This window comes from Aphelocoma coerulescens, chromosome 10, assembly GCF_041296385.1.
Source record: "Aphelocoma coerulescens isolate FSJ_1873_10779 chromosome 10, UR_Acoe_1.0, whole genome shotgun sequence".
Lineage (NCBI taxonomy): Eukaryota > Metazoa > Chordata > Aves > Passeriformes > Corvidae > Aphelocoma > Aphelocoma coerulescens.
This window is the reverse complement of record NC_091024.1, coordinates 20,081,765-20,109,050: the sequence shown is the minus strand read 5'-3', so window position 1 is coordinate 20,109,050 and position 27,286 is coordinate 20,081,765. Positions and strand designations below refer to the sequence as shown.

Below are 27,286 nucleotides of genomic sequence, written 5' to 3'. Positions count from 1 at the left end.
CTCACACACTTCTTGCTTGCTCTCTTCTATTGTTGGGAAATTGTTCCTTGGGGAAGTTTGAAGCTTGGCTGGCCAGATCCCTGAGCAACCTGATCTAAATAGACCTGCTTGGGGCAGGTGGCTGGGCTAGATGAGCTCCAGAAGACTCTCCATGCAAAGAATTGCATTCAAATGATGTTTTACGAAGTATTATCATCCAAAAGTTTTGGTTTGGGCAGTGAGTTGCCAGGTAGTTTGCATCTGCTGTCCAAGCAGGTTGAAGAGCTTTTTACTGTATAAAGGTAAATGTTTCTCTTGTGAAAACACTTTGGATTTGATTGCAGTCTACGAGTTGGAAGAACTGTTGAGTGGTAGATGCTTTGTGTACTGTCTTTACCTAAAAGCCCCATTCAGTAGCTCACACATAGGCTCTGCCTACCCAGGTGAGCCCTTGGCATCTTCCAACCAGAGGAGTCCGAGCCAAGGCTGGGGCCAGCACGGTGTGCCCAAGCCTCAGGAGCCATCTGCCACACGTCTGGGACTCGGGCAGTTGGCACTGCTGCCAACAGGTACTGCTCTCTTTCTGTGGAGTTGTCACTTCCCTCTGGAGTTCTGTTGCCATAATTAGTCAAATTAATATTTCATCAGGTCTGTCTGTTTGTTTAACAGCTTAGGAATGAAGTGGTGTGAATGGAGTGCTGTTCTCCGACGTGATGCGCAGAGTGCAGGTCTGGGGCCTATTTTGATATTATTATTTCAGCTGAAAAATTCTGCTTCGTGTTAAGCAGAGCAAAACCTTGCAGAGGAACCTTTCAAATACCCACCCAGGTAGCTGTCAGTGCATGCCAATCCACAGCACAGCCAGGATTAGCTGGAGCACAGGCTGAGGGAAGCAGTGTATCCAGAACTGTGCATCCAGTAATACCCATGTCTATATGATAATTCAGTTAATATGTGCAGTAATTGTATTTCCACTTTTACGTAAGTTCTTTTGAAACCTACTTTCCCACTTTGAAATAATCTGTATTATATAACTGAACAGATAAATCTGTGTTTTCCCCCTCACATCTATAAAGCATTTGCCAAGCTAATACTTGCAAATGTTTTTGCTAATATATTTGCAAAGCTACAGTTGAGCTTTTTCTTTCATTCTGACAAAAGCTGCGCCAATCAAAGCTCCAGTGGTGCCTGGGAATCAGGGAGGTGAAGGCAGTAAACAGGGGAGATGAAAGGTGCTGCTTGTCTTCACACACTGCCACAGGAAGTGTTTTCACTAATGCGCTTTGAGCAGAGACAAGAATCTGTGTAAAGCTTTTAAAACTGCTCTTTCACTTCACTTTACTGTACTTTCAACTGAGATCAAATGGGGCAGGGATGGCAGTTCCACACGCTCCAGTTACAGCCCAGGGTTGTGTTACCCCTCCAAGTCAGATGGACAGCTCCAGTGCTTTGGGATGCTGTGGGAATGGCAGTGACGTCCTGGGGCTTCCCTCGCCCCCTTCCCTACCAGAGACGGGGAGATAGCTGTGTGCCATCCACTCCTCTTGGGGAAAAGGAGACACTGAGAATCAGGAGTTAAATTGAGGCATTTGGCTCTTTTTCTTGTAGCTCTTCTTGGCTTATGAGGCTTATGAGCACTCGAAGCTTAGGAGGAATCTGTTATGGAAAAATGTCAGCTGGGTAAAATAACATGGCTGCAAAGTTACAGTGAAGGATTAGTGCAATTAGATTCTCTTATAGATCTGTTTAGAATACAAATACGCTGTTAATAGGCTGTAGTTGCCTTCCCAAAGTGTAGCTGCTTGATTTCTTATATAGAAAATAATAAACAAAAATCCAATAATTTGCTCTGCTCCACGTAGGTTCACAGCACTTGAAATAATTAAGTTGCGGTAAGTAAGACTTGGGGATATTTTAGTTTTTATTCCAGGTCATTTTTGTACATTTCATGATGAAGGGTTGGGAAGAATCGCAGATACTCCCTCGGGGAGGGAGTGCTGGGCCAGGCAGAGCCCGTGGCGTTGGTGATCGGGAGCAGCCAAAGCGTGTAAAAGGCATTAAACGTTTCAGGATCGATATGCAGAGTTCACAGCTGAGAGGATGAAAAAAGCCAAACAAACCACGGTTTGTTGTGGAGGTGGCACAAATGGAGAGTTTTATCCACTGCTCAGAGTAAAGAATGAGTAACTTGAAGGAGCTGTTGACTCCACAACACGTCTTCAAGTTCCTGCTTAAACTGCTTTCCTGGTGGGCACAAGTCTGGGATGTAATTTCTTTGCTTCTTTTTCTAACTTGCACAGTTTAAATGGTGCTCATTTGAATATTGGAGCTGATCTGGATATCAAATTTAAATTTCTGCATCTGCAAGTATTATATACATTTTTACCAGTGCTGGATCTGCCAAGCCTTCCTGAACTCTGGTGCAGTAACACACTGGTTTTGTAAGCAATGTTATGTATTGTTTCTTTTATATGACTCATTCATTGATGATACTAGTAAGATGTTTGGTTGATATTTTTGATGGGTTTTGTAATTTTTAAATGGTCCTGATGCTGTGCTGTGGTCATTGACCAGAGTGGGCATCTCTGAGTGCTTTAGCTTTGCACTCTGCAGCTTTTAGTTTGGGCTTCTCAAACACAGACACAAACCCTTATGCTCAGTGGAAATCCAAGAAAACTGGGGATACTGCTGGTTCTCCTATTTCCTCAGCTTCCCCAGGGTATTACCTTGGTACTGGTGTGACTGAAATCTGCCCCAGATTTCCATGCCATTGAGGGCACCTGCTGCATCCCTCTTCTCCTGCGACTGGTGATGTGCCTGTCATCCCACTCTATCCCTTTCTGCCAAAAAAGTCTTGGTCTGGGGCTCTCTAGTTGGCCAGCTCACTTTTACAGGAGTGTTATGAGTTAAATTTGTGAGGGGCAGGTTTTATTGCGCCTGATTTATCCCCGGGTTAAACCACAACAGCACCTAATGAACTGTGCAAATAATGTCGACTTTTATGGGATAGAAAACTAGTGCAAATATGTTCTTAAAATAAGATTCTTGGTAACATTGTAGCATGTTTACAGTAGTGTGTATGTGCATGGTTTCCACCTTCCTACTGTTCCTGATTTTTCACTACTGCCCTGAAAGATCAATAAAACCCTCATCAACACATTGCTAAGGTTATTATAATTTTATATATTGTGGATCAGTGGTGTGATTGGGCAGTGGTTGGTAGGAAACCACAGAAGGGAAAGGCTGTACAATTAGTTGTGCTGAGTGTGCAGCATTTACTGATTATCCTGATCTTTCTGCACTAGTCCCCTAAATTAGGGACCCTCGAATCAAGTGCTGAACTTGGATTTGTTTTCCCTCTCCCCTTCCTCCTTCCTCTCTCCCCCAGGGCAGCTCCGAGGTGCTGGCAGAGGTTACTGGTTGTGCTTTTCCTCCAGGAGCCGAGGAACAAGCGCTGGTGTCCCTGTGCTGTGAGAGGGAGGTGCTGGGGCTGACTCTGGGGAGCTTTGCTGATGTTGGTTCTGCCCTTGGGTGCTCTCGGCTGCTGTCACAGGATGCTGAGTTAAAGGGATTCTGTTTGCTCTGATCCAATGCTGCTGTTCTGTTTCCAGGTCCTCTCAGATATTCCTTGCTTGATCTGACATTAAAGGTATTTGTAAAGAATTTTTTTCCTTTTTCATGAAGTGTGACAAAGGTCTCTGTCTTTAGAAAGACACTGGGAATGATGTTCAGCAACTTTCCATTTGATTCTTCTTCGCATCTTTTTTCTCATGTTAATCCTTTTTTTCATTTTGGGCTTCCTATAGAAACCAAGTTTTTTTCTTTTCCTCCCAACATTTCTTCCTGTGTGGCTTTTCTGACCATTGCTGTGATTGGAGCCCCCTGACTCGCTAACAGCATTCCCCCTGCCCTTCACACTTGTGAGCATCCCTTGGCATCTCCATTGGAGCCCTGGATTGAAGAGGTTGCCTGTGGGAGGGAGATCATTCACTGAGTGCAGAGCTTGCCTCACTTAAAGAGCATCTTAAACTGAATCAGTTCTGTTGAGTTCCCCATAACCTCGCTGGCATCTGAGAAGTGGCAAAACTGCTTTCCCCTTGATGCACAGTTCTTGGATGCTGCAGTGTGTTTACACTTGGGAAATATTTAAGTAATTGGTTTCAGCAAATCTCTTGTGATGTGTGGGGATTTTCTTCTGTATTTATATTCTAAACCATTTATATTCTAAACCAGTCTGGCAAAAAAACCCACCCTGTCTGAAGCAAGGAATCTGCTCCCTGATTCCCTGGGCTTGGTTTGCAAACCAGCAGGGCATCTCCATAGGGAGCTCAAGGTCTTGTCTGGCCCTGGGAGGGTTTGGGGAACCAGTTGCTCGGGTCTGAGCAGGGTGGCTTGAGTAGAGCCCAGACAGGGGCAGTAGGGCAGGATGAGCAACCTCCTTGCATTGTGTGCAATGTGTATTTTGAGCCTTACAAGTGGGTTTTCTGTTTGCCCTTAACCCGTGGAAAGCCACTCTCTTTCACATCTCTGAAGAGGTAAATTAAGTGCCTGACTGCTCAGAAGACTGGAACTCTGGGAGAGGAAATCCATTACTCCAGGAAAAAATGGAAATTCCTCTTCACCTGCTGTAACAACTGTAGTGTTGTCAGGAGCCAACATCTGGGAGCTATTTCTGGGGAAAAGTCAAAGTGCTTTTGTTCACCGGAGGAACAGAAATGCATTTTCTTCCTTTTGTAGGTGTCTTTACAGTGCCCTCTAGTAAACTTGTGGAGAAATGCTGGAGGGATGTTTCTCAGCCCAGGTGGAGAAAATAATGAAAATAGTCCCTGGAAGAATTAAAAATTAAATAAATAATGGAGCTTTGGTCCCCTGGGACTGAGGTGCTTTGTGAAGGAAGGGCTGCTGATATTAAAAACTGATAGTTGCTTGAAATGAGAGAAAGGGCTTTAGTAATTCCACAAAAAAGGGGAAAGGTGGATAAAATCCTTTAAGCTCTCTTTCTGAACTGGTTGTGAGAAGGAATTTTACAGTTAGGACTTTCAGAGAGGTTCCCTCATTGGCTTAATTCAAATATATTGTGTTAGATGGTCCAACTTGTGTTTCCTTTGATTTATAAAAGCAAAATGGCCTTGAAAGAGTGTTCCTTGCACAAGGTGAGAGGTTTGTGGGGCTCAGCTTCTGCATCGGAATTCTGTAAAACCCAAGGATATTTTTAAACAACCTGAAAGAAATCCACATTTTTGGGCTTGGTGCTTATAAATGATTTATTTTCCTGGCACACCAGGAGGAACAAAAAGTGCACCAGAAGTTGTTTTTGAAGCACGGCTGGTAGGCAGCTTTTTATTTTCCTTTTTTGAGTGTGGATTTAAGGCAGATGAATAAATCCTTGTGAGTAGGAAACAGTTCAAGAGTGGGAATATGGGCTGGACATGAGGAGCACCTCCTTGGTGGGGACTTTTTTGGGGCAAGTTCCACAAGGGTACCACGAGAAGTCGTTCCAGTGAGTCCTGCTTTAGGGGAGGAGGAGTTGGTGCCATCTTTCTCCTGAAGTTTTCCAAGCTGAATGGGACTGCAACCCCACAGTGAGGGGGCAGAAGGGTTGTGACCTGGAGTGACAGTGCTTGGGAGCAGCTGCTGAAGGGAGCCATGGCACAGCACCTGGGACAGTTAACTGTAAACAATGCAATCACTTCCACGCGTTCCAAATCCAGGTAAAAATGTCCGACTCTCGAGGTGCTTGAAAGGCCGTGGAACTGAACAGCAGATAAATGCATCTCCACAGACATCTGATCTTGGAAATTACAATCTGTGTTTGGATTTGGCTGCTGATCGTTATCGTGTTTTTCTTGCCATTATTTAATAATATATGAGGCGATGGTATCGCTTACAGAGGGCGTTGGTTGGAGTAGATGCAGGGATGCTTCCTTGCAGTGATTTACTGCAGACACACCACACCATTTGGAGACTTCTTCATTCTATTCCTGCACACTTTTTTAATGGGCTATTAAAAAAAAAAAAAAAAAATTTGTTCTTGAGGTCCATCAAGAAGGACAGTTAAGATTTAACCAACAATAATTTGTTATTTAACAAACAAAAGGTAACTGGGAATATAAACAAAGCTCTAAGGGCATTGTTGCAAAATACAGTTTACTTTGCTTGACTGGTTCTTTGTTTATTGACTGTGCTGTCTGGATACTCCCGAGTTACTAAAGCCACGTCCTGAAACATATTATCTCTTTCTGTGTTACAATCATGCTAGAATTGTGGGGACTGTCTTGATTTTTGTGTTCTTGTTGGTACATGATGTCAAAAACCTTCTCAACTCAGTAACATCATAGAATCTGGGAATGGTTTGCATTGGAGAGGACTTGAAGGATTATCCAGTCCCACCCCTGCCATGGCAGGGACACCTTCCACTGTCCCAGGGTGCTCCAAGCCCTGTCCAGCCTGGCCTTGGACACTGCCAGGGGCAGCCACAGCTTCTCTGGGAACTTGTGCCAGGGCCTCCCCACCCTCACAGGGTGGAATTTCTTCCGCGTGTCCTCCTCCATCCTGAAGGATCTCTCTCCCTTGCGGATTTCAGAACAGCCCTTCCCTTGTGCGTGGGGGGAATCTGAGACACCACAGCATTCCTCAAGCACCATTCTTAGCCCACGATTCCCAACGATGCTGGGTGAAGAGGAGTTAGTCTTTGTGATGGATATCTTTGTTACAGTGTATTAAATCATCAGAGGAGGAAATCGGCTTGAGTGGAAGGAGAAAGGAATCTACTAAGTCTGGGAAAGTCTGGATTTATACAAGGCATTACTTACCTTATAATGTTCCGTCACTTGCTCTGCCAGGTTCCTCTGTCAGCCCACTGCTGGAGTTATGGAAGTACCAGCAGGATTTATACTGTACTCTGCAGTCAGGGGTAGCTCTTACACTCCCTCCTTTTTTTCTTGATGCTTAAGTGCGATTTAATTTTTGTCTGGTATAATTTGTGGATTTCAGAGTCTTTGTGCAGCAGGAGCTGAAGTGGCGTTTCGAGAAAGCAGTTTAGAAATGTGACCTTGGTTTTTGAGTGTGGTGAACTTGCCAAGCACTATGTATATGGTTGGGCTTTGGAAGTGCTTTATGAAAGTAAAATCTAACGATGTTTGGCTGGTGTATACTGCTGTCATAGTTTAATTTGGTCAGGTGGTCTATAATCGCTATTGCCTAGAAGAGAAAAATGTAATATTATGCAGAAAATACATCTTTGTCTAACCATTGCTACATTGTAATATCATAGATAAATTTTGCTTATTGGGGGATGCAGAATGCTTCTGATGTTGTCAAGGGAAATAAATTACCAAGCTGGTAATATTTACATTTATTTAGAGATTACCACATGCAGCAATTTGCCCACATAGATAACGTGTTCCTTAGCCATGAATATGTGAACAAAACCACAGAACATGTTCTCTGTGAGCTCCTGCTGGCAGCCTGCAGGGAATGGTGTGGGGAACATCTTCACTTAAGCTACGTCTGGCTGATTCTGGAGGCAGCTTTTTGTAATGATGTGGGTTAGGAAGGGCATGACACTGTCTTTAGGATTACAGAGGCCATTGGGAACGTTAATTAAATTCTGGAGAAAAGCCTTTTAAAAGTGCAATCCTGCAGCCAGAGAGCTTGGAGCTTTTATCACTGACTCGCAGTACGTGGGAAGGGGCTGTGTAACAGTTCCTGCCTGTCTGATCAGGATTTCAGATGCCTCTGTTGTACATGTCAAGCCTGAAGGGTGTCATATCCATACTGCTAAATTGCCTTGGAGTCAGGGGGACAGGTATCACCCCTGGTGCCACGTCGTTCCTCAGCTCAGAACAGTCAGTGATCCTTCTTCATCAAAGCCTGGTTTGACTCTGTCCAAACCAAAGCCTGACTGCTAATCTCGACTCAGCTAATTGTGATGGAAGGTGCATTTGGCTGCCTTAATTTATCATCCTGTTTGGAAAAAGGAGTTCTGAAGTGATACCTGTGCTTCCCATTTTCCTTCTGGATGGTTGTCACATTTGGTCCTTGTAAAATGGGATGTGGTTTCTTCCCGAAGTGAAGTGAAATGTGGTGCTGGGCTTCTGGGCTTGGGCTGGAGCTGATGCTCGTCCTCAGGAGAACATCACGATTGAACAGTTCTGGTGGCAGCACTGAATCCAAGTCAGGTCTGTGGCACTGCTAGGAAAATCTCAAGACACATTGCCATGCACCAGTTTGAGGTGATTTATGTGGAGTCGGTAGGACTGAGATCAGAGTGGTTTTGTGTGGAGTTATTTTCCTAAGTGCTGTAATTTCTGACAAGCTCGTGGCAGGCGGTTGTTAAAGGACGCATTTCAGTGATTTAAGGTTGATATTGGAGTGCTTGTGTCTTCCAGAAATTAACTGGATAACGAAGGGAAGCTTCTCCCCACTTGTGCAGCTGCTTGGCATTTACTGTTCTACACATTGCTCACCTGTGGCCTTATAAAGATGCAGCTCGGCACAGAAAAGGGTGCAGGACAGGCTGGAAGCACTTCGTGATTAAATGCTGTCAGATCACTGACAGTGATGGGTTTTGTCTTGGCTGGAACAGTGTCAGAACTGATGGTTAATTGTGAGAATTTGAGGAGAGAGGAGCTACAAGGAGGACTATGACGCCCCAGAGTATTTTCAATAGTAGGGGGTAGGAATGTATAAAAGTACTCAACTGGCTATCAGTTCCTGGACAAATTGGGTGAGGTGAACAAGCTTTGATTTCCCTGACTTAGAATCACAGAATCCTGGAATGGTGTGGGTTGGGAGAGACCTTAAAGCCTATCCAGTACCACCCCTGCCATGGGCAGGGGCACCTTCTACTAGCTCAGGGTGCTCCAAGCCCCATCCAACCTGGCCTGGAACACTTCCAGGGATCCAGGGCAGCCACAGCTTCTCTGGGCACTCTGTGCCAGGGCCTCCCCACCCTCACAGCCAGGAATTCCTTCCCAATATCCCATCTAACCCTGCCCTCAAGCCATTCCCTGTGTCCTGTCCCTCCAGCCCTTGTTCCCAGTCCCTCTCCAGCTCTCCTGGAGCCCCTTTAGGCCCTGCAAGGGGCTCTGAGCTCTCCCTGGAGCCTTCCCTTCTCCAGGTGAGCACCCCCAGCTCTCCCAGCCTGGCTCCAGAGCAGAGGGGCTCCAGCCCTGGAGCAGCTCCAGGGCCTCCTCTGGGCTCCCTCCAGCAGCTCCAGGTCCTTCTGATGTTGATGTTGGAGGCTGTTTTGTGGGGATTTTGCACTCGTGTGTTTTAGCTAAACTTGTATTTGCTGTCTTTCAGTCCCAGAGTGGTTGATGGAGTAAATTGTATTTGTTACATTTTCACACCACTTAGGGAAGAGCGAGGACAAGGTTAGAGTTCAAATTTGGTAAACTTTTCCCTGGAAGGTGGAAAAATTTTGAGGAGCCAGGTGCAAGCTAATACAGTTAGGCAGGAATAACATTAAACTCAAAGTAACATTAAATTCCAAGTAACAAGCCTTACAGCAGCTTCCAAGAACAGGATCTGGGGAATAATGGTAGTGATGTAGTCAGCAGTGCCACGCTGCTGAGCTAAACCTGGCTGCCTGTGTGCTGGGATGGGCACAGGAGTGCTAAACCCGGCTGCCTGTGTGCTGGGATGGGCACAGGAGTGCTAAACCCGGCTGCCTGTGTGCTGGGATGGGCACAGGAGTGCTAAACCCGGCTGCCTGTGTGCTGGGATGGGCACAGGAGTGCTAAACCCGGCTGCCTGTGCGCTGGGATGGGCACAGGAGTGCTAAACTCGGCTGTCTGTGTGCTGGGATGGGCACAGGAGTGCTAAACCTGGCTGTCTGTGTGCTGGCAGGGCTGAGGAAAGGAGTGGTGGAGCTTCCAGGACGTGAGAAATGACTCCGTGTCGGTGGCTGATGCAGATCTTGTCTGTGCCAGGGCACTCCGTTGAGTTTTGGCACATCTGGCTCCCTGCCACTCATCTCCAGAGCAGATCTGGGGAGAAATGAGCTCCAGCCTGGTGGGAATGAGTGAGATTTACCCGTTCCTGTTTGTGAGCAGGGAGACAGACTTCTCTGGCTTCAGCATAAGCTCCTTTGGCCAGTATTAGCACAAAGGGAGGCAGTGGTGTGTGCACACCTGTGTGTGTAGGCGTGTGGAAAGGGGAAGGACTCCCTGCACCAGATACACCCATTCTGCCCAAAATAAGATGCTGTCATTGAGCTCAGCAATCAATAGGTTGATGGAGTGGGAGAAATGGCTCATTGGTAGAAATAGAAGTTTATTAAGGTCCAGTGTGTACAAATGCTTTTGTGAATTGGGGCTTGAAGGTGGCTCAGCTCAGCTGGCTGCAGTGTGGTTCTCCAGAGTGCCCCAAACCCCAACTGCAGATCCTCTGAAAGAACAGTCTCCGTTCTGGTTTAACTTCCTTCAAGCTGGAGTAGTTCCTCACCAACCCTTCACGTTTTTTCTGCGCTGCAGTCAGTGCAGGAGCACAGTGATACCCCGGGACAAAGCTGCTTGTGCTGTGTCTTCCCAGGGCCCTTGGCAGGAGTTTGGTACCTCTGAAGCCTGGCTGAGAATCTGGTTCCCATTCTTCCTCAAGGTTTATAATCCCTGTTGAGCTGCTCTTGGTGTGACCTCTCTTGACATCCTCTGCTCTGCTCTATTTCCTTGGACACCTTGTTGCTTCCAGGGCAAAAACGATCTTACTCTATCAATGGATTTGATCTGCTCCAGTCTGCACTGGAGATAGGCAGGGCAAACAAAAAGCTGCCATTCCTCTTTTAAAGGTTTTCTGGGTTTTATTTGAAAAGCCAGAATGAAGCAAAACTCAAACCAGTATTTTGTTCTCATAGGGGTCTGGATCTATATTGGAAAAACTTAGAGAAGCTTGTAATTGAGGTGGAAAGGGGACAGCTTGGGAAGAATGCTTCCCTTGGAAAACCCAGGGACTGTGCAGCTCAGTCTTTACTTTTAAAAAGAACTTTAGGTTTCTGTGGCACTGGAAGAGATTATAGTGGTAAACAGGTCAAAAATTTTCCTGCTGCCCATGGCTTCTGTTTCTGCTCTGCCTTTTGCTGCACGAGAGCTGACACTCAGGATCTGAGAGGCACCGAGAATCGAGAACATCCACACACAGGTGCCCTTGTACAAACCAGAGTAACATAAGCAGCTCCTAGAAATGTTTAAAATTTTATTGATTTTTTTGTTCTGTATATTTGGTTTGGGGTTTTTTTTGGGGGGGGGGGATGTCTCTATTATCCTCAAGAAAGACAGTCCCAAGGATTTGGATCCCAACCTAACAGGTCTCCAGCCTGATACTGTCACTAGGGAAACTTCAATCTTTCTAGAATGTTTTCCTTTATTTCCTCTTTGAATTCTTGAAGGTAAAAGAGGTTTGAATGCTATCAGCTGCAAAAGCCTCATTTATCTGTTGTTTCTTTCACACCACTCCTGCCTTATCTCCAAGTTGCTGTGAATTGTGAGTAGCAGAGACAATGGGCTCTGTACAGGAAGGCTGGAGTCCCTCTGGGGAGAAGCTGGAGGCTCTTTGGAAACCAGGGACTCTCTGTAGTTCAGTGATAGAGGGAATCATATCAATTTGTTAATTAAGGTCGTTTTAGAAGGTAAATCCGATTTCAAAAACCCCACAAACAACCAAACAATGGGAGAAGCTGCAATGTTTCCAGGACAGCCTCTGTTTGCAAGTAAAGGTCTCCTTCAGAGTTGTGCTTTTTCCTCAAGCCCCAGATTTATTCTATAGCTTAATTAAACAAATCTTGTTATTAAATGCATATTTGTCTTTAAGGTGGTCTTACAATATTTCAGCATTTTTTTATTGACCGTGAGATGAAATGGTCAATGCTGAGTGATGAAATGGTTTTGAGATGAGTGCAGGAGTTTGTTATATGAGTGTTGTTTCTAAGGTGGGTTTAAAAACCGAGATCCCCTGTTCCCTGAACCCAGTGCTGGAAAACAGTTCTTCCCTGGAAGAATTTGTCTTCTGTTTTCTACGGATGATTAAGTAAGACAAGTCAAAGTGATACTGACACACAATCGTTCTGCTTGACCAAATACACCAGAAAGACAGTAATTAAAATTCACTTCTTAATGCAAAGTAGATGTTAATTACAGAACTCTTTGGGGAATACTTAAAATGAAAAAGTAATCATGTTTATCCTGGGCTAGAATGGAAGTAAAAAAACACTGTATGACACTTGCAAGATGTGTTAACTCAGAATGGGAGACTTTATCTTGAGGGCTGAATTGTTCTTGATGGTTCCTAATCTTGGTTACACACACCAAAGGACAGCACTGCTGTGAGGGCACCCGCCCCACAGAGGCCGAGAGCAGAGCAGGGCACGACATTTTAGGGATGAAAATGTCTCGGAATCTGAGGGTCCATGATGTGAATGGTCAAAGCAGAAAACACTGTCTCACAGACCAAGCTGGTTTAATCTGTTCAGGGAGAGGATGTGAGCAGTGGTAGTGCTTGTGCTTGTCACGCTAGCTTGATGGAGGGTGAGTTTCACGTTAAAGTTGTGGAAAACTAACCCAAAATTCTGTGATGTTTTACAGAATCGCTCGTGAGAACCTTCACTCCTTTCTACTTCCTGGTGGAGCCCCTGGACGTGCTGTCAGTGCGTGGGGCGTCGGTGATCATGAACTGCTCGGCTCATTGCGAGACCCCTCCCAAAATCGAGTGGAAAAAGGATGGCACTTTCCTGAACTTGGTGTCGGATGACCGCCGCCAGCTGCTGCCAGATGGATCTTTATTAATTAACAGTGTGGTGCATTCCAAGCATAATAAACCTGACGAAGGATATTATCAGTGTGTGGCAACTGTGGACAGCCTGGGGACCATCGTGAGCAGGACAGCAAAGCTCACCGTGGCAGGTAAGGCTCTGGTTTGTGGGTGTGGCTGAGAACATGGTGATGGAAAGGAATACTCCGCCCTTGGAAAAGCAGGAAGGTGCTTCCCGAGGAACATGAGCTGGTTCCATCAGCTGCCAGGGAAGCTGGGACTGTGTCCCTCATTTTGCTGGCTGGGAGTTGGCATGTGTTCTGTTCCTGTAAGCAGCTTAATGTGTGGGTATTTCTCAGGAAATGCAAGAGATCAGGAAAGCTGCGATGAATGGATTAAGAGAAGTGCCACGTGTCTGAAATCACAGTGGAGATTTACCACAGCTTAGAAGGGGGAAGAAAACAGGGTTTTTCTTTCTTTATGTATGAATAACCTTAAAATAACTTCCTGTGCTTGTATGTGGAGAATTACCTGCTCTGTCTGAAACATTTGGGAAGCTCCTAACAGCAGTGTGTACACTCCCTCCAGCACTGAGTCGGGTAGAGAATGGAGTGCTGGGGAGTTGTATTTTTCTATTTCTTGAGTATCAGGTGTGAACAAGGAAGTCTGAAAAGTAACAACCAACCAAATGCATAAAATTTACCATTAAAAAGCCCAAATCATAAGCTCAGCTTTGGTGTTTCGAGCACCCTTTAGACTTGATAGGTGATAGCTTTATTTTGGGGGGTAGAAAGCAGTGATGGAGTGACATTTGCAGGTAAAAATAAAGATTATGGCTGGGGAAAGCGATCTGTTCTGTCACTTGCTTATTTCTCAGGGCTTGGGACTGTCAGTTTGTGTGTTGTAAACAGTAAAGCAGGAAGAGACTTGTAATTACTGAGTAAGGGTGAGACTTGAAAACCAACCAAAAGGGAAAAAAACAAGGTAAACTAAGGCACTGTAACTAGGAAAAAAGCCTATGAAGCAATTTGCCTTTGTTTCTCTAATGATGTTTGCCAGCCTTTTTCAAACAGTTTTTTTTTCCTTTGCTTAATAAATGTCTCGGGGTAATGAATTCTTCCTGACTGGTGCTCCTGCATCTCCCAGAGCTGCCGCTTCCATCGTTTGTATTCGGATGTTGTTCCCATTAACTTGGCTTGTAGCATTGTTGTGAAACATCAGCAATGTCAGAAGTAGAAAAATTGGGGTTTTATACCTTAAAAGAGTGACTTTGAGAATCTCTTAATGAGGAATAGATTTCTGAGCTTCTTGGCAATGAGGACAATAAAGGCAGTTCTCCCACACTTCTCTCGAGCAATTACCACCTCCTTGCATCGCTGCTGTCGGGATTAATTCTGCTGCTTTCCACATGAGAGCCTTCAGCCTCCTGCCTCTGCTATCAGCCTGCTCTATATGATCATTAGGTGAGGTTAATGGGGTTAAAAATGAAGGTAAGCCAAAATGTCTGCCGAATTTCCACTTCCATTTTCCCCTATCTAAGTAGAAGGTACTATTTCAATTTATATTTTCTAAAATGATGCAATCTTTAAGAGCCTTTTAGTACTTGAAAAAGAACCCAAGTACTTGAAGAAAAAAAACCAACCCCAAGAGCCTATTTTAAAAAAACCCACAACAAACAACAATGCAGTTCTGGTGAGGTTTTCTTTCCAAACAATCCTAACTAGAAAACAGAACAAATACAGTCCAGCCCAAGACAACACGGACCTTCCCCAAGACAATACGGACCTTCCCCACACAAACAGTTGCCCCTTTGGCACACATGGGCCTGACAGCACCAGGAAATGCTGGTGACACGTGTTGTGTCTTGCCTTTTGCCATCCTGTGCCTTGGAAACCTGCCCCAGAGCATCCTCTGGCTGCTCTGCTGCAGAGGCTTTGGCAGATGTGGGTGTGTGAAAACCTGTTTACCACCCCAGTCAAGTGCCGAGAGATGGGCAAGACCACACCGACTTTAATCCTCTTGGAGGGGGAAGGGCACTTTGGTTGCTGAAGGCTTTGGAATAAGAGGTGGAATATTAAAATTCTGGTTTAGCCTATTGCTTTTCTTGTCCTCATTTAAATCCCTCAGTTTTAACAGTGGTTTTTAATATTCCTTCCCACCGTCTTTGTTTTAACTGGCAGCTTTCAGGCTGTGGTGAGTGTGGGCATTGTTAGCATAGTAAGGGCTCCCCTTGGCCTCAAAGTTCCAGTGGGAGGGAGCTAATTCCTCTCTTAATTGAGCAGTGGTATGTGGGGTTCCTCTGCTGTGTGCGAGTGTGGTGCTGCCATGCACCTGATCTCTAAAAGGGAACATTATGAAGTGTAGGTTGCACGTTTTAACAGCTTCTTACTCATTAAATAACTCTTGAAAATGACAAGTTCTGGTGAGTCACAGAGGCCAGGGCAAGGAGAATCCAGTGAAAACACGTTGTGTTCCATCATATGGATACAGGGTTGGAATTTTCAGTCTTAGAACTGCACAGCCAGTGGATGATGCTGAGCAATCTACCCGAGTCCTGCCGGAAGGTGGCCAAATTTGGATAAGTTTCTCAAGTTATTTAAAGGACTTTCTATATATTCTAGGTTGAGGGATCTAAAATTTTTAGGTGTTGGAATCTGAAGCTTTTTGTTGCTGTAGAGTGACAGGGGTTTAGTGAACCACTGTATGGAAAACTCAACCCAAGCCACGTGCTCCGAGTGTCTGGGCACAGAGGGCTGGGTCAGGCATTGAAGGAATTACATTGGAGACAGACTGGCTTGGGTTTGCATCAATCTGTGTGTTTGACCCTGCTCTGAACCTGCCATGGCGAGGGAGGGGATCATGGCAGCTTCACTGTGCTCCTGGCAATGTGCCTCTAAAGGACCTTTTCTGTACGTGGTGATCCACGAGAAGACTTTGCTCTTTGGGTTTCTGGAGGTGTGAGGATCAAGAGGTTCTGTGGCAAGTGAGCCTCTTAAAGAAACTGATCTTTGCTGCCTTTAGATTTAAAAAACAAGTCAGAGCATATGATAAAATATTCCATTGTGAAGGACACTTGAATTAGTCTGTAACTTGGAGTTATGTGCTGCTACACCTTGGTAGTAAAGTGTTTGCTCTTAGTAGTAAATCCTTGATTTTTAGGAATGGCAAACAATGATAAATGATAGTTTTCTTTAATGAGCAGCAGTCTGGGGATATGAGTATCTCTTTCCCATTCAGTGTGAGCCTCCACAGTTTGTTTCCTTCAAGCAAACGAAGATGAATTTGTCATCACCAGTTTCTTAGGGCAATGGAAGGAGAAGGTGTGGTGGCCATACAGTCCGTATAATGTGTAGGATTTGCCCATTGTTATGATGGACTTGAAGTAGGGAAAGTTAAAGGAGCTGCCTAATTTATGTAAAGCCACAACACTTTAATCAGTGCCTTGGTACAGTATGTTTTTTAATTGCCTTTTGAAATGCAAATCTGTCTTTGATACTTAAGTGCCAGTTAGATCTTAAGAAGGGTAGAGGGTTTAAAAAGCTGCTGTAAAACATGGATTAAAAATAGATTTACAAAGTTTTGGAGATCTGTGTCTGTAATTCATACTGGAAAAATAAATATGTATGTATTTTAATAAAAAGTATAATGACATGGGCTGAAAATATTCCCAGGATGATCCTTCCCCAGTCACTGGTTACTGTGGCTTGGTTAAAGCTTTTATGGAGAGAACAGATACACGAGGATCTAAAAGCTGGGAAGTGTGACAGGGGCACTGAGTTTGATGATGCAGATTTATTTGCTCTATGTATCCATTTAAAGACTGCTCACTAAATTATTTGTTTCACCTCTTGTCATCTTCTTTCCCCAAGTGAATCCAGCTGTTTTTCTTCCTCTTCTTCCACTTATCCTTGCATTTGATAATTCTTGGCTTTGAGCTTTGTGTCATTTGCTCAGCTGTGATGACGCAGCTGTGGCACTGCCTTGGTACAAACTTCAGGTGTGTCTGAGTTTCATTAATTCAAAAGCACTTGGTGATAACTTCTGACTTGTTTCTCCCTCAACTAAATAATCTCCTTGAATTATTATTTCTCATTTAAATATTCACAGAAATTTTACTTTCAAGCCTTCATTTTGTAATTACTTTTAGAAAAAGTACAGACAAATCGCTTCTGTTAAGAAATGCTCCTGCCATGTAACATCAAACTCTGAAATGGTTCAGGAACCAGGAACATTTGGTACGTACTCAGTAAAAGTGTAGTATCTCCTTTGGAACCATTGAGCACATTGCAGGGGCAGCACAGCCCAGGAGGAGAACATTCCTGGAAAGTGGCTCTGGAAATGCCATGGTGAAGTTTCACGTGTTGTGTTGAAACCTTGGGAGACTTCCTGCTTTTCCACTTAGAGCTGGGGACACTGGAGTGGGCCGAGGCCCATCGTGTCCATACTTGGAGGAAGGATTTGGAGTTTCATTCCAGGCATACTCGAGCACTTTGTGCTCCTGAGCACGGTGTTCTCTGCTCTCCTGACCTGGGTAAGTCCCCTTCTCCCGCTGGTTCATCCAGCTCGCCCACGGCTCCGGCTCTTCCGGCTTGCTGTGCCGGGGCACAGGGCTTGGGGCGGGGTCACTGCCAAAACGTGTGCTCTCAGAAGGGCATCTGAAGCCCCTGTAGCCTGCTCTGTGTGTGAAGTCAGTGTCCCCAGGTCAGCGTGACCGTGCCAGGGGTCACACAGACCCTGTGGGGAGGAGGGACCTGCCCTCAGTCTGCTGAGAGCTCCTCCAGACATCAGATATAAGGAATGAACTTTGCCTGGGAAATTGCTCGTTTTTATCTGACCACATTGCCTTTTCAAGATTTATTTGCATCTTGCATGTGTCCAGCTTGGGGCTTCCAAACTGATGGCTGGGAGAGCTGTTCCTGGAATTGCAGGAGGCCTGGATGGGCTGTGGTGGTTCCTGTGGCTTGGAGGGGTTAATTGAGTTCTGAGCCAGGAGATGCCAGGGTCCAATCCTGCTTCTGGTGCAGCTCATGGCACTAGCTCCAGATCTCCACGCTTTGCCTTTTCTCCATGGGCTAGTGAAGACTTTCTCTCTGATAAATTTGAAGTATTACTTTTTATAATGCACCAAGATGCTGCAAATGAGGAGGGCAGGTAGAGATAAAGAATTCTGTATCCATTACAGACTTTGGATGATAGGCAGTGGGTGAAGCTGTGGCCAGGAAATGATTATCCAGGCCAATCCCTGAGTACAGCCTGTGGGAGAGAGCAGGACCTGGAGGGATGTGGCCTTGCGGTTCAAGGTAGAGCTCTGCAAAGCCCAGCAGCAGAGGTATGCTGTGTTTCCTTCTGGGGTGTTAGAGTGCTCAGCTATTTAATATCAATCACTTATTTCTGTATAAATAATGGTGAACCGATAAGGATTTTTTTTCAAATGTTAATTTGAGCTGAAATTTTATCTTGCTTTTTGCCATAACTACAAAGAACTGCACGGAAGCAGCCAGGTCGTTTGGTTCTGTTTGCTCTTGGCCGCTGAGAAGTTTGCCAAGCCTTCAAGGTTACAACTGAGCAGTATTTTATTCCTCACTGGACTCTATGTCGGTGCCATCCCAAAGGGTGAGAGCAAAGCTCAGGACAAACTGTCCCAGCTCCTCGGAGATGGAGTTAGGTTAGAAATAACAGCACATTTTTACCCAGGATTGCACATTTCCTTTAACAGCAAGGAGAAAAAAGTAATCTTGACCAGATCTTTATGAATAAAGAACATTCTGCCCTTAGAATTGGAAAAAACCTCAGAGCAAGCAGAGATACTTCAGAGGAGGGTGCTTAAGAGCACTTAGGCAGTAAGTGATATGGGTGATAAGGTTTCCTTGCAGAAATGTATTTTTCTATGAAAAAAGCATCTGCGTTTTTCATAAATTGGCTTAGATCAAAATGCATTTCTTCATGACAGGTAAATGGGAAAGGTGGTTTTAGCACAACTGCAGTTTGTACAGGTTCTGTCAGCTGTTACTGAGAGTGTGAGGGTTTAGACATTTCAGATAATAAATGCTCTACCTTATGTGTCATTCTCAATTCTTGCAGTCCACATTTGTCCACTTAAAGCAGGGAAGGAAATCTATGTGAGCCTTTGAACTGGTCTTCAGTTCTTGGACTGAAGGCAAAGGTCCAGTTTCAAAACTGTTACAAATTGTTAGTCTCAGATTGGGATTTAATACCAGAGCCTCTTGCCATGTCCAGGGGGGAGAAGGGCAGGACTTGCCTGCACTGGAGTACCACTGGCCCCTGGGGAAAGCCCACAGCAGGGAATATGACCTACTTGTTTTGGAACTCTTCATTGACATCTAATGACCAAATCGGAGCCCAGGTGAAGAGACTCCTAATTTGCTTGCTTAAAACGAATTCCTATTGAAAAACACAGGTTTTCTTAAGCCTTTGTGTTTCAAGTTTATTACACCTTGTATCAAACCAAATCCAACCGCTCATTGTGACTAATACTATCCCTGTCCTGAATTCTGTGGGTCAGTGAGCCAGTTAAAGCTTATTTGTGCTCGCTGGAGGGTAACAAATGCTCTGCTGAAGGTGGAGCAGAGGGGGCACAGGGAAATGTGTGGCTCTCGTGCCTAAGCTTCCTGCTTTAGTAATGATGTAATAGCACTGCTCAGAAAAAAACTCGTGTGTTCTCTAGAGTGAAATTCAAGTCCAGTGCAATGCAAGTGTTGTAACTGGCAAGGGGAATAACCTTTGTGCATTTAGTTCATGGGCAATGTTATGTTCGTGTACTTCAGAATAATATAAACTTTACTGTAAATCGTAGGAAGTGGGAGCTCTTTGCAGCGTACATTCCATCTTGACCTTTGCCTTTGAAAACATGGCAGGTGATAGAGTTAATCTGTGGAGAAACAGGAATTCTGTGGAAGGGAGCTGGGAGCCAAATCCCTGAAATCTCTTGGGCTGACGCTCGGCTGGGGGGGTCCGGATGGTGAGATAGGGACAAAGTGACACCATACTGATGGTGCATTAACACCCCTAAACAAACTTGGCTGAACTTTGTTTAGATTGGATTCTCATTTGTGAATATTTTGACTCAGATCAGATTTTTCCCTCTTTCTTCTCTGCATGTCAGCACCAGCAATCCCTGTGTAATTCTGTTTGACAAGTTTGCGCAGAGCTCGCTCGGAATCCCGAGCTGTCAGCAGAGTGATGGTTACATCTGCAGCCTGTGTTCTTCACTCCCTGCCTGCTCCAGTGTGCACTCAGCAAGAGATTTCAGCTTTATTAGTGTGCAGTGAAGGCTCTGTGTGCTGACACTGTTCAGGTTTCTGATTGACTGAATATTGCTTTTTGAAAATGATCAGAACCTGTACTATTGCCCCAAGCAAAAGGTGACACAGAAGCAGCAAGGGCAAGAAGTATCAAGGCACAAGTGTGTCTCTGATTAATGCTTTCTTTTTTCCAGAACAAAAATTCAAGATGAAGTTTGATGACCCTGAAAAGGAAACAAAATGGAGGAAAATTATTTTGAATAAGGAAAAATTAATTTATGACATTTGCTAGGGTTGATTTCAGTGAGGCTAGTTCTTGGTAACATTCTTAAAAGCACAGGGTATGTCTCACCATTCACATAAATACATTGGAAATAAAGATGTTAAAAGTTATAAAAAACTCTCCAAGCCCTATTCATTTGCAAATAGAAACCCCTATTTGGGGGCAACGTGAGGAAATGTCTCTAGATAATTTATGTTTCTGTAACGGTGTTGCTCTTCCTTCTGTAACTTCTGAAGTCAGCCCTGGCTTGGATGCACTGTCACTCTGCTCTCAAATTCAACAGAGTAAAAATTAGGCAAAGAGAGGCTCTGTCGTGGAGAGACCTGTAAAAATCTATTGCTGATCACTCCGAGGTTCATGGCCAGCAGCTGCTGGAGGGGTCAGTGGTGTGCTGATCCCACCTGAGCTGTGCTGCCCTGGGCCCTGGTGCTGAGCTGTGCTTGTGTTGGATGATTTGCAGTGATACGGCTGTTAGTGTTTGCCTCTATCCTGCCACGCACCGTGTTGTCTCCAGACGTCTCTTTGAGCGGCATGTTTGTGTCTGTAGAAGTTCTCTGTGCCGTGTGTTTGTCTGCTGTTGTGTCAGCCTTCAAGCACCCTGGTTGTGCGGCCTTTCTTTGCTATTCACGCATCCCGAGGAGTTAGCAGTGAAATTGTTGGTTATTTCCTGTCTCTAAATGCCTCTTGTCAGGTACCAGCTGTCTTTGTCACTGTCTATAGAGTTGCCTGCAAAAGTTTTTCAGATCTTTCCTTTCTTCCCGTTTCGTGATAAATTTATCCTGACAGTCCTCTCTGCGCATTAATCTTCTTTGAATAGCTTGTTCACATGAGCTTCCGTAATTGATAGCCTTGCCTGGAACTAAAATTATTTAACCTGTCAAGCTCTTTTCTTTCACCACAACCTTCGGATCTTATTCTTCTTTTGTTATGGCTCTCGATTTTGTTTTAGAAAGAGTAATTGTGAGCCCATAGGGTTCTTATTTTTAGGCAGTCTATTGATGAAGACCTGAAGTTCCTTAAATGATGAGGCAATCTGCGTGCCTTATCTTTAGGGCTTCTCTTGAAATCCCACAGGGGTTTCATTGGCCTTGCTATTAGAATGATCTTCAACAGTAGCAAATAAATGACTCCATGGTTTGCATGCCCTCAGTTCATTTTTTCTGGCATTAGAATGTTGTTTTAGCTGTTTCTTGGTGTCTGTGGAGATCAGATTCATTGTGGCTGCTGCAGCTTTTGCTGCTGCTGCTGCTGCTGGAGTGTTTGTGTTGCTTGGCCCTTGAACTGCAGTTCCTGTCTCCAATTTTCATGGTACTGTTTCATCTCCTCCATCAGCAGATCCATTTCTTCTGTATTTCTGTGCTATTCCTTGCAGCACTTCCTCAGCCTGACCATGTGCCATGGACTGACATCCCCACCTCACCCCCAGTGCTTTTCTTGTAGCTGTGGTTGTCAGCAGTGACCTCTGTATTTCTGAAGATCTTCCTTCAATCATTTTTGTTGTTCCCATATCATTCCTGGAATAATTCATTGATCTCTTCTTCATATCACCTGACTAGAATTTGGATTTGCTTGTTTTGCCAGGTAGAACATCATATTCCGCTGATGTGTTTTCCTTGTCCAAACACCCTTTAAAATTTTTGGATGTGTAGTAGATATAAAGGAGAAATTATTCCTGGCTGTGAAGGTGGAGAGGCCCTGGTACAGGGTGCCCAGAGAAGCTGTGGCTGCCCCTGGATCCCTGGAAGTGTTCCAGGACAGGTTGGACAATATTTTGTGCAATATTTTGCTATTTCTCACTAAGGTTTTTTGTGTACCTTCCCCATGTCATCGGATAATTGAGCTTGGAAGGGGCCTTGGGAGATCTGGAGTTCAGTTGTTTGCTCAGAACAGCTCTGAGGTGCCACCAGGTCACTCTGTGTGTTACTGTGTGTGTCCAGTACCTGTGTGTGTGTGTTACTGATGTGTCCAGTGACATCCTCTCCCTTCCTTCTGGCACAAGGGACACTGGTTTTAATCAGCACATGCCATGCTGTCCATGCTGTCATGGCTGTGTTTAACCAAGTCAGGATTCTGGTAATGCTCTGACATTTCTCATTTGTGTTCTGTATCCCTCATGCTTCCCACTTCAGTTTAGCCAGCCAAGGACATTTGGTAGGTTTTCTTCTCCCCATGTTACAATCCTTGTAAAAATCCTCTTCCCTTCCCAGAGGAGCTGTCTCCTGCCTGGATTTTTGGTTGCATTCTCCCCTGTCTGGTTTGCCTAAAGCAAGGGGGGAGGATGATGTGCTGCTTGGTGTTTGTAGCAGGGACTGGGAGCATCTGGCCTTATCCTAATTCAGGTGGTGCTGGACTTGTGTTCTCCAGGAGTGTTTGTAATTACAAAGTCTGCTCCATTTGCCAGTGAGATCCATGAAATATGTCTCATTAACAGGAGTGTATTTTAAGCCGTTTCACACCTCTGCCACTCCAACAAATGATGCTGAATAATGTTGGAGAGAAGGAGCTGTGATAATTTAATGAAGTGTCCACAGATGGCTGGACTTATTAATTTTTTAGCAGGGTTGGGGTGAGGAGCTGATGCACTAACAAAATAGGTGGCATCTTTGTGATCTGCTGTGTTGCTGAAGGGTAGCAGATGTTGGAGCTGTCCTGACAATAGAGGATCATGTTCCCATTCTCCAGTACCTCCTCATGGTGCTGAAATCTCCACACTTCCCAAGAGGCTGTTTGGGGAAAGGAGTCGTAGTTATGGATTTGTCATGAGTTCAAATTTGACCAGGCAGACAGGAATGAGGGAAAATTCAAGTGCCTGAAAATTGTGAGCAGTTTGTGGGATCATTCACAGACCAGCTGGATGAATTTCAGATTGAGTGTGGAAGCTGTAGGGTGGAACGTTTGGAGCTGGTGCTGCTGAAGTTAGAGTTGGGTAAGTTAGGAGAAACTTGAGTAAAAGTTAACTCTGGGCAGCAAAGGCTTTTCACAGATGGTATCCAGGAGGGAGGAGGGAGGAAAACCTGCCAGCTGCTCCTGTGCTTTACGTTTTCCATATTGCAGTAGAAATGGGGGAAAAAACGGAAAACATTTGCTGAGCACATCGAGATGTCACCAGAAAGCCTGAAAGCAGCTTTGGGAAAATGTTAATTGCACAAACATGTGATGTGTGTATGTTTAGAGCAGTTTAATGCTTGTACTAAGTGTTATCTTAAATTCCAGTCAGAGCAGAGGCAACAGAGTGGAGACATGTGAGGAAAACACTCACAAAGGCTTGTGACCACTCGTAAAGGTACAGCCCTGGCACAGCAGGAAAAGGGGATTCCTCCACAGCTTTCTCTTCCCTAGAGACGAGGAGATGGTTCTCTTTGCTCACTTTCCTTTTGCAGTGTTAGTTTGGTGAGATGGGTCCCAAAAGGTTGGTAGGACTCTGTGGGGATTAAACCTGTCTATGGCAGTGGTATCCACCTTCAATAGGACAGCGTTGGCAGCGGTGCTGGCAGGCTGCAGAGCAAAGGCAGGTGTGACTCTGGAGTTACTACACTCAGATGAGCCAGTTATTTAGTAATGGTTGACAATGAAGGTTTTTTTTCCTTTCAGTCTCCTTGGAAGTGATTGGCACTGGCTGCAGTCACAGGGAGGCTGCTGAGCTAGATTGGCATCTGGCTCAGGGCAGTGAATTCCCTGATTCTGCAGACTCCAGGAGATGAAATACTGGCTCCATTGAGGGCAGGAGACTACATCCAGAATTTTAACCATCTGTGTTTTCCAGGAGCATGGGAATTATTGCTCTTCTAGGCACATCTTTTTCAGAAATGGAGACAATGGGCCACAAATCTCAGTAACGCTGAGACTGGGAATGCTGATTGAATGCACCACATTTGCATTAATAGATTGTTCATTCACATTCCTGCCATTGCTCTGGGCTTGGATGAGGGGAAGGGAGAGACAAAAGGGAAGGAGAAAAGAGGGACGGAGTTGACTTTCCCCCCTTCTCTGCCATTTGCATTGTCCTAGAAGAAATGAGGAGTTTAGGATGCAACTAATCCTTGTTATATGCATGTGAGTGCACTGTAACTTATGTGTTCTCCTGCCTGTGTTTAGAGAACATTCCAAATGGAAAATCATCCTTCCTAAATTGAGTTTATTAACCTGCATTCTTGCTAGGTCAGTAGTATTTTCCTTTGGTGTCCTAAAATCAATACCTAATGTATTTGTGCTGCCACAGAATGATTAATGTGTGTACAAACATGAAAAAATTGTCTTTAATGTCAGAAGCCCAAAGTGTCATTTATCACGACATTCATTTACCAAAAGATGGGCTGATGTCTTCAACTGATTGCCCTGCAACACATGGGTGAGGGGTGGGGGCTGCTTCTTCATTAGGAATGTATCTTCCATCCCTGGCAGTGCCCAGGCCCAGGCTGGACAGGGCTTGGAGCACCCTGGGACAGTGAAAGGTGTCCCTGCCTATGGCAGGGGTGGCACTGGATGGACTTTAAGGTCCCTTCCAACCCAAACCATCCTGGGATTCTACTCATCATTAGAACTTCTTGCTCAGCCTTCTTGATTGAAGTGTTTGGGAAGTACAAACCACTAAGAAAAAAGTTATCAGCTTCTAAAAAAGTTAACTTTAAAAATGGTTTTAAAAGTGTTTGTAGTTTAACTAGACTGAATTGGCTTACATGGTAATGCATTTAAAAATTATTCTAGAAAGTTCAGGAAATGCTGGCTTAGAAGTTGATAATTGATATTTTGGAGAGAGAAAGAGCAGCTCTGTAATGGAAGGGTTCTGGGCTGGGAGATGAAAGGGTATTTTCTAGTGGCTCACTGCTGCAGGAGGTGTGCCAGCACTCTGGGACCTGCTCCTGGATTTATAAACAGGTCTCCGAATTAATGGTAATTAAGGCCTGGATTTGGAGTGCTTTTTATAATGCATCATGATTGGTTTGTGGTTGTTCGTTGGCTAAAGCAAAGGGTCCTCCTCCACGATGGAGGCTTTTAAGCAGTGCAAATTGCCAATAATTGTAGAATAAGAGAAAATTACTCTTTAGGACAAAATTATAGGCTAGGTTAAAATGTATATTTTAAAAACACACAGGACTATGACGAAATACAGGTTTTAGTGGCATTTGAGGTGACTTGGAAAATGAACTGTAATTTCATTTCTAGTGAGTAATGAAACCATCTTGAATAAGGCTTATTTAACCTCAATGGAGCACCTGCACACAGCAGAAGGCACAAGGTCTGTCTTGTCCAGGAAATGAACAGTACTTGTAAGGGATTTAAATGAAAGCATATTTGAGCTGTATGTGAGAAATTGCAGGGCTTCAGTCAAGTTGCCAGAGTGGGGCTGTTCCAGTGGTAGTTGCTGGGAGCAAAGAGACGGCAACAGATGAGGTGGAAACAGAAGTTATGGGGTCACCTGGCTGAAGGAGGAGACCCAGGATTCCCTCCCAGGCTGTAGAAAGAACTGGCTTAATATGTAGGGCTCTTAATAAATGAGGATATTGAGAGAGATAAGAATCAGAGGTAATTATGAACATTTAATGGGTTCTGTCAAGGAGATTTTCAGAAAGGACAGGTGCCTCAGAGACTGGAGTTCAGAGGCTCAGAGTTAACAGCCTCATCAGCTCTAGGAACAACCTATTTGCCCACTGAATTAGTGAGTGTGGCAAACGAGGAGACCTTGTCACCCTTGCTGTGGCCTCCATGGTCTCACAGGAAGAATTAAATAATGCTCCAGACTGACTAATGATGGAACTTCTGAGCACAGTGTGCAAAGTCAGGCAGGTGCAGAGATACCTTGGGATTGTGCTGAGACAGAGGGGTGGGTGATTCAGGAGAGGAAAAGGTTACTTGGGTTCTAGGATTGATTGTGCAGAGCCACTGAGATGGTTCCATCTTTTGGGAAGGTTTTTTTGCTAGAAAGAGAAGCAGTTTTGTAATATTTCCGTGGATGTTTGTGATCTGAAGTTACTCTAGGCACTTGGGTTTGTTGTTCTGCCAGGAGTGCTTGGTGGGAGAGCAGGAGGCGTTGGGGATCAGTTGGAGCAGAGGAGGTTCTGACTGGGTTTAAGGAGGGAGTTCTGCTCCATGAGGTAGAACAGGTTGCCCAAGAGTTGTGCAGTCTCCACCCTTGGGGATTTTTGGGGTCTGACTGGACAAATCCCTAAGTAACCAGCTCTGACCTTGCAGCTGGCTCTGCTCTGGCTGGGTCCCTTCCTTCCCAAATTCTCCTGCCGTTCTGTATCTTTAAAGGTGAATAGGATGTTAGGGGAATGAGGGGAGAAACTAAAGGTTGTAGCTTCATTAAGCAGAAGGAAAGTTGAAAGAAACTGGATTTTTTTTGTTCCTATGAATACCTTGGAGGGACTGGTGGATAAATATCAAATATGCAAAATAATACCAAAACAAGGTCAAGATCAAAGGATTACAAGTTGGTTGGAAGTGCACTGGGAGGGGAAACTAGAAACAGAAGGTTTCTCGGAGGAATGAAGTTATGGAAGGAGTCCCCAGGTAGGATCCTGAGAGAGGAGAAAATATGTAACAGCTGGAGATGCACTGTACAGGGTTGTGGAAGGAACTTGACAGGGCAGAAGTGATTCATCTGTTAGGAATCTCCTCTGTTAGGATTCAGTCTGGCTTTCCTGAAGGATTGGTCCTTCTACTGGTACATTCCGGGTGCATCCATGATAGGTATGAAGTGAGACTTGTAAAAACAGTGGGTTGAACTGGCAGATTTGATCATTTCCCTGTGCAAAATACTTGGGATAGGGTGGCTGTGGCTGGCTGCCCATCCAGCTGTGCCTTCACTCTGCTCCTCAGAAGGATGGGGAGGAAATAAGATTAAAGTTACTGAGTCAAGATGGGATCACTCCCAGTTACTGTAATGGCAGAACAGCCTTGACCTGGGGAAAATTAATTTAATTTCTTGACAACTAAAGTAATTTGAGTGGTAAGAAAACAAAACCAAACTAAAGCACCTCTCCTTGCCCTCTCCCCCTTCTCCAGGCTCAACTCCCTG

General features: G+C 44.8%; 1 protein-coding gene across 6 annotated transcripts in view; it reads left to right on the top strand.

Annotated features, from left to right (window-relative positions):
- NEO1 (neogenin 1) overlaps nucleotides 1–27,286 on the top strand; it is a 166,124-nt gene that overhangs the window by 41,673 nt on the left and 97,165 nt on the right. For all 6 annotated transcript variants that reach the window (XM_069025638.1, XM_069025636.1, XM_069025639.1 and 3 more), the window contains exon 2: nucleotides 12,558–12,875. In XM_069025638.1, the coding sequence (XP_068881739.1) occupies nucleotides 12,558–12,875 (318 nt within the window). The remainder of the gene's footprint in view (nucleotides 1–12,557; nucleotides 12,876–27,286) is intronic.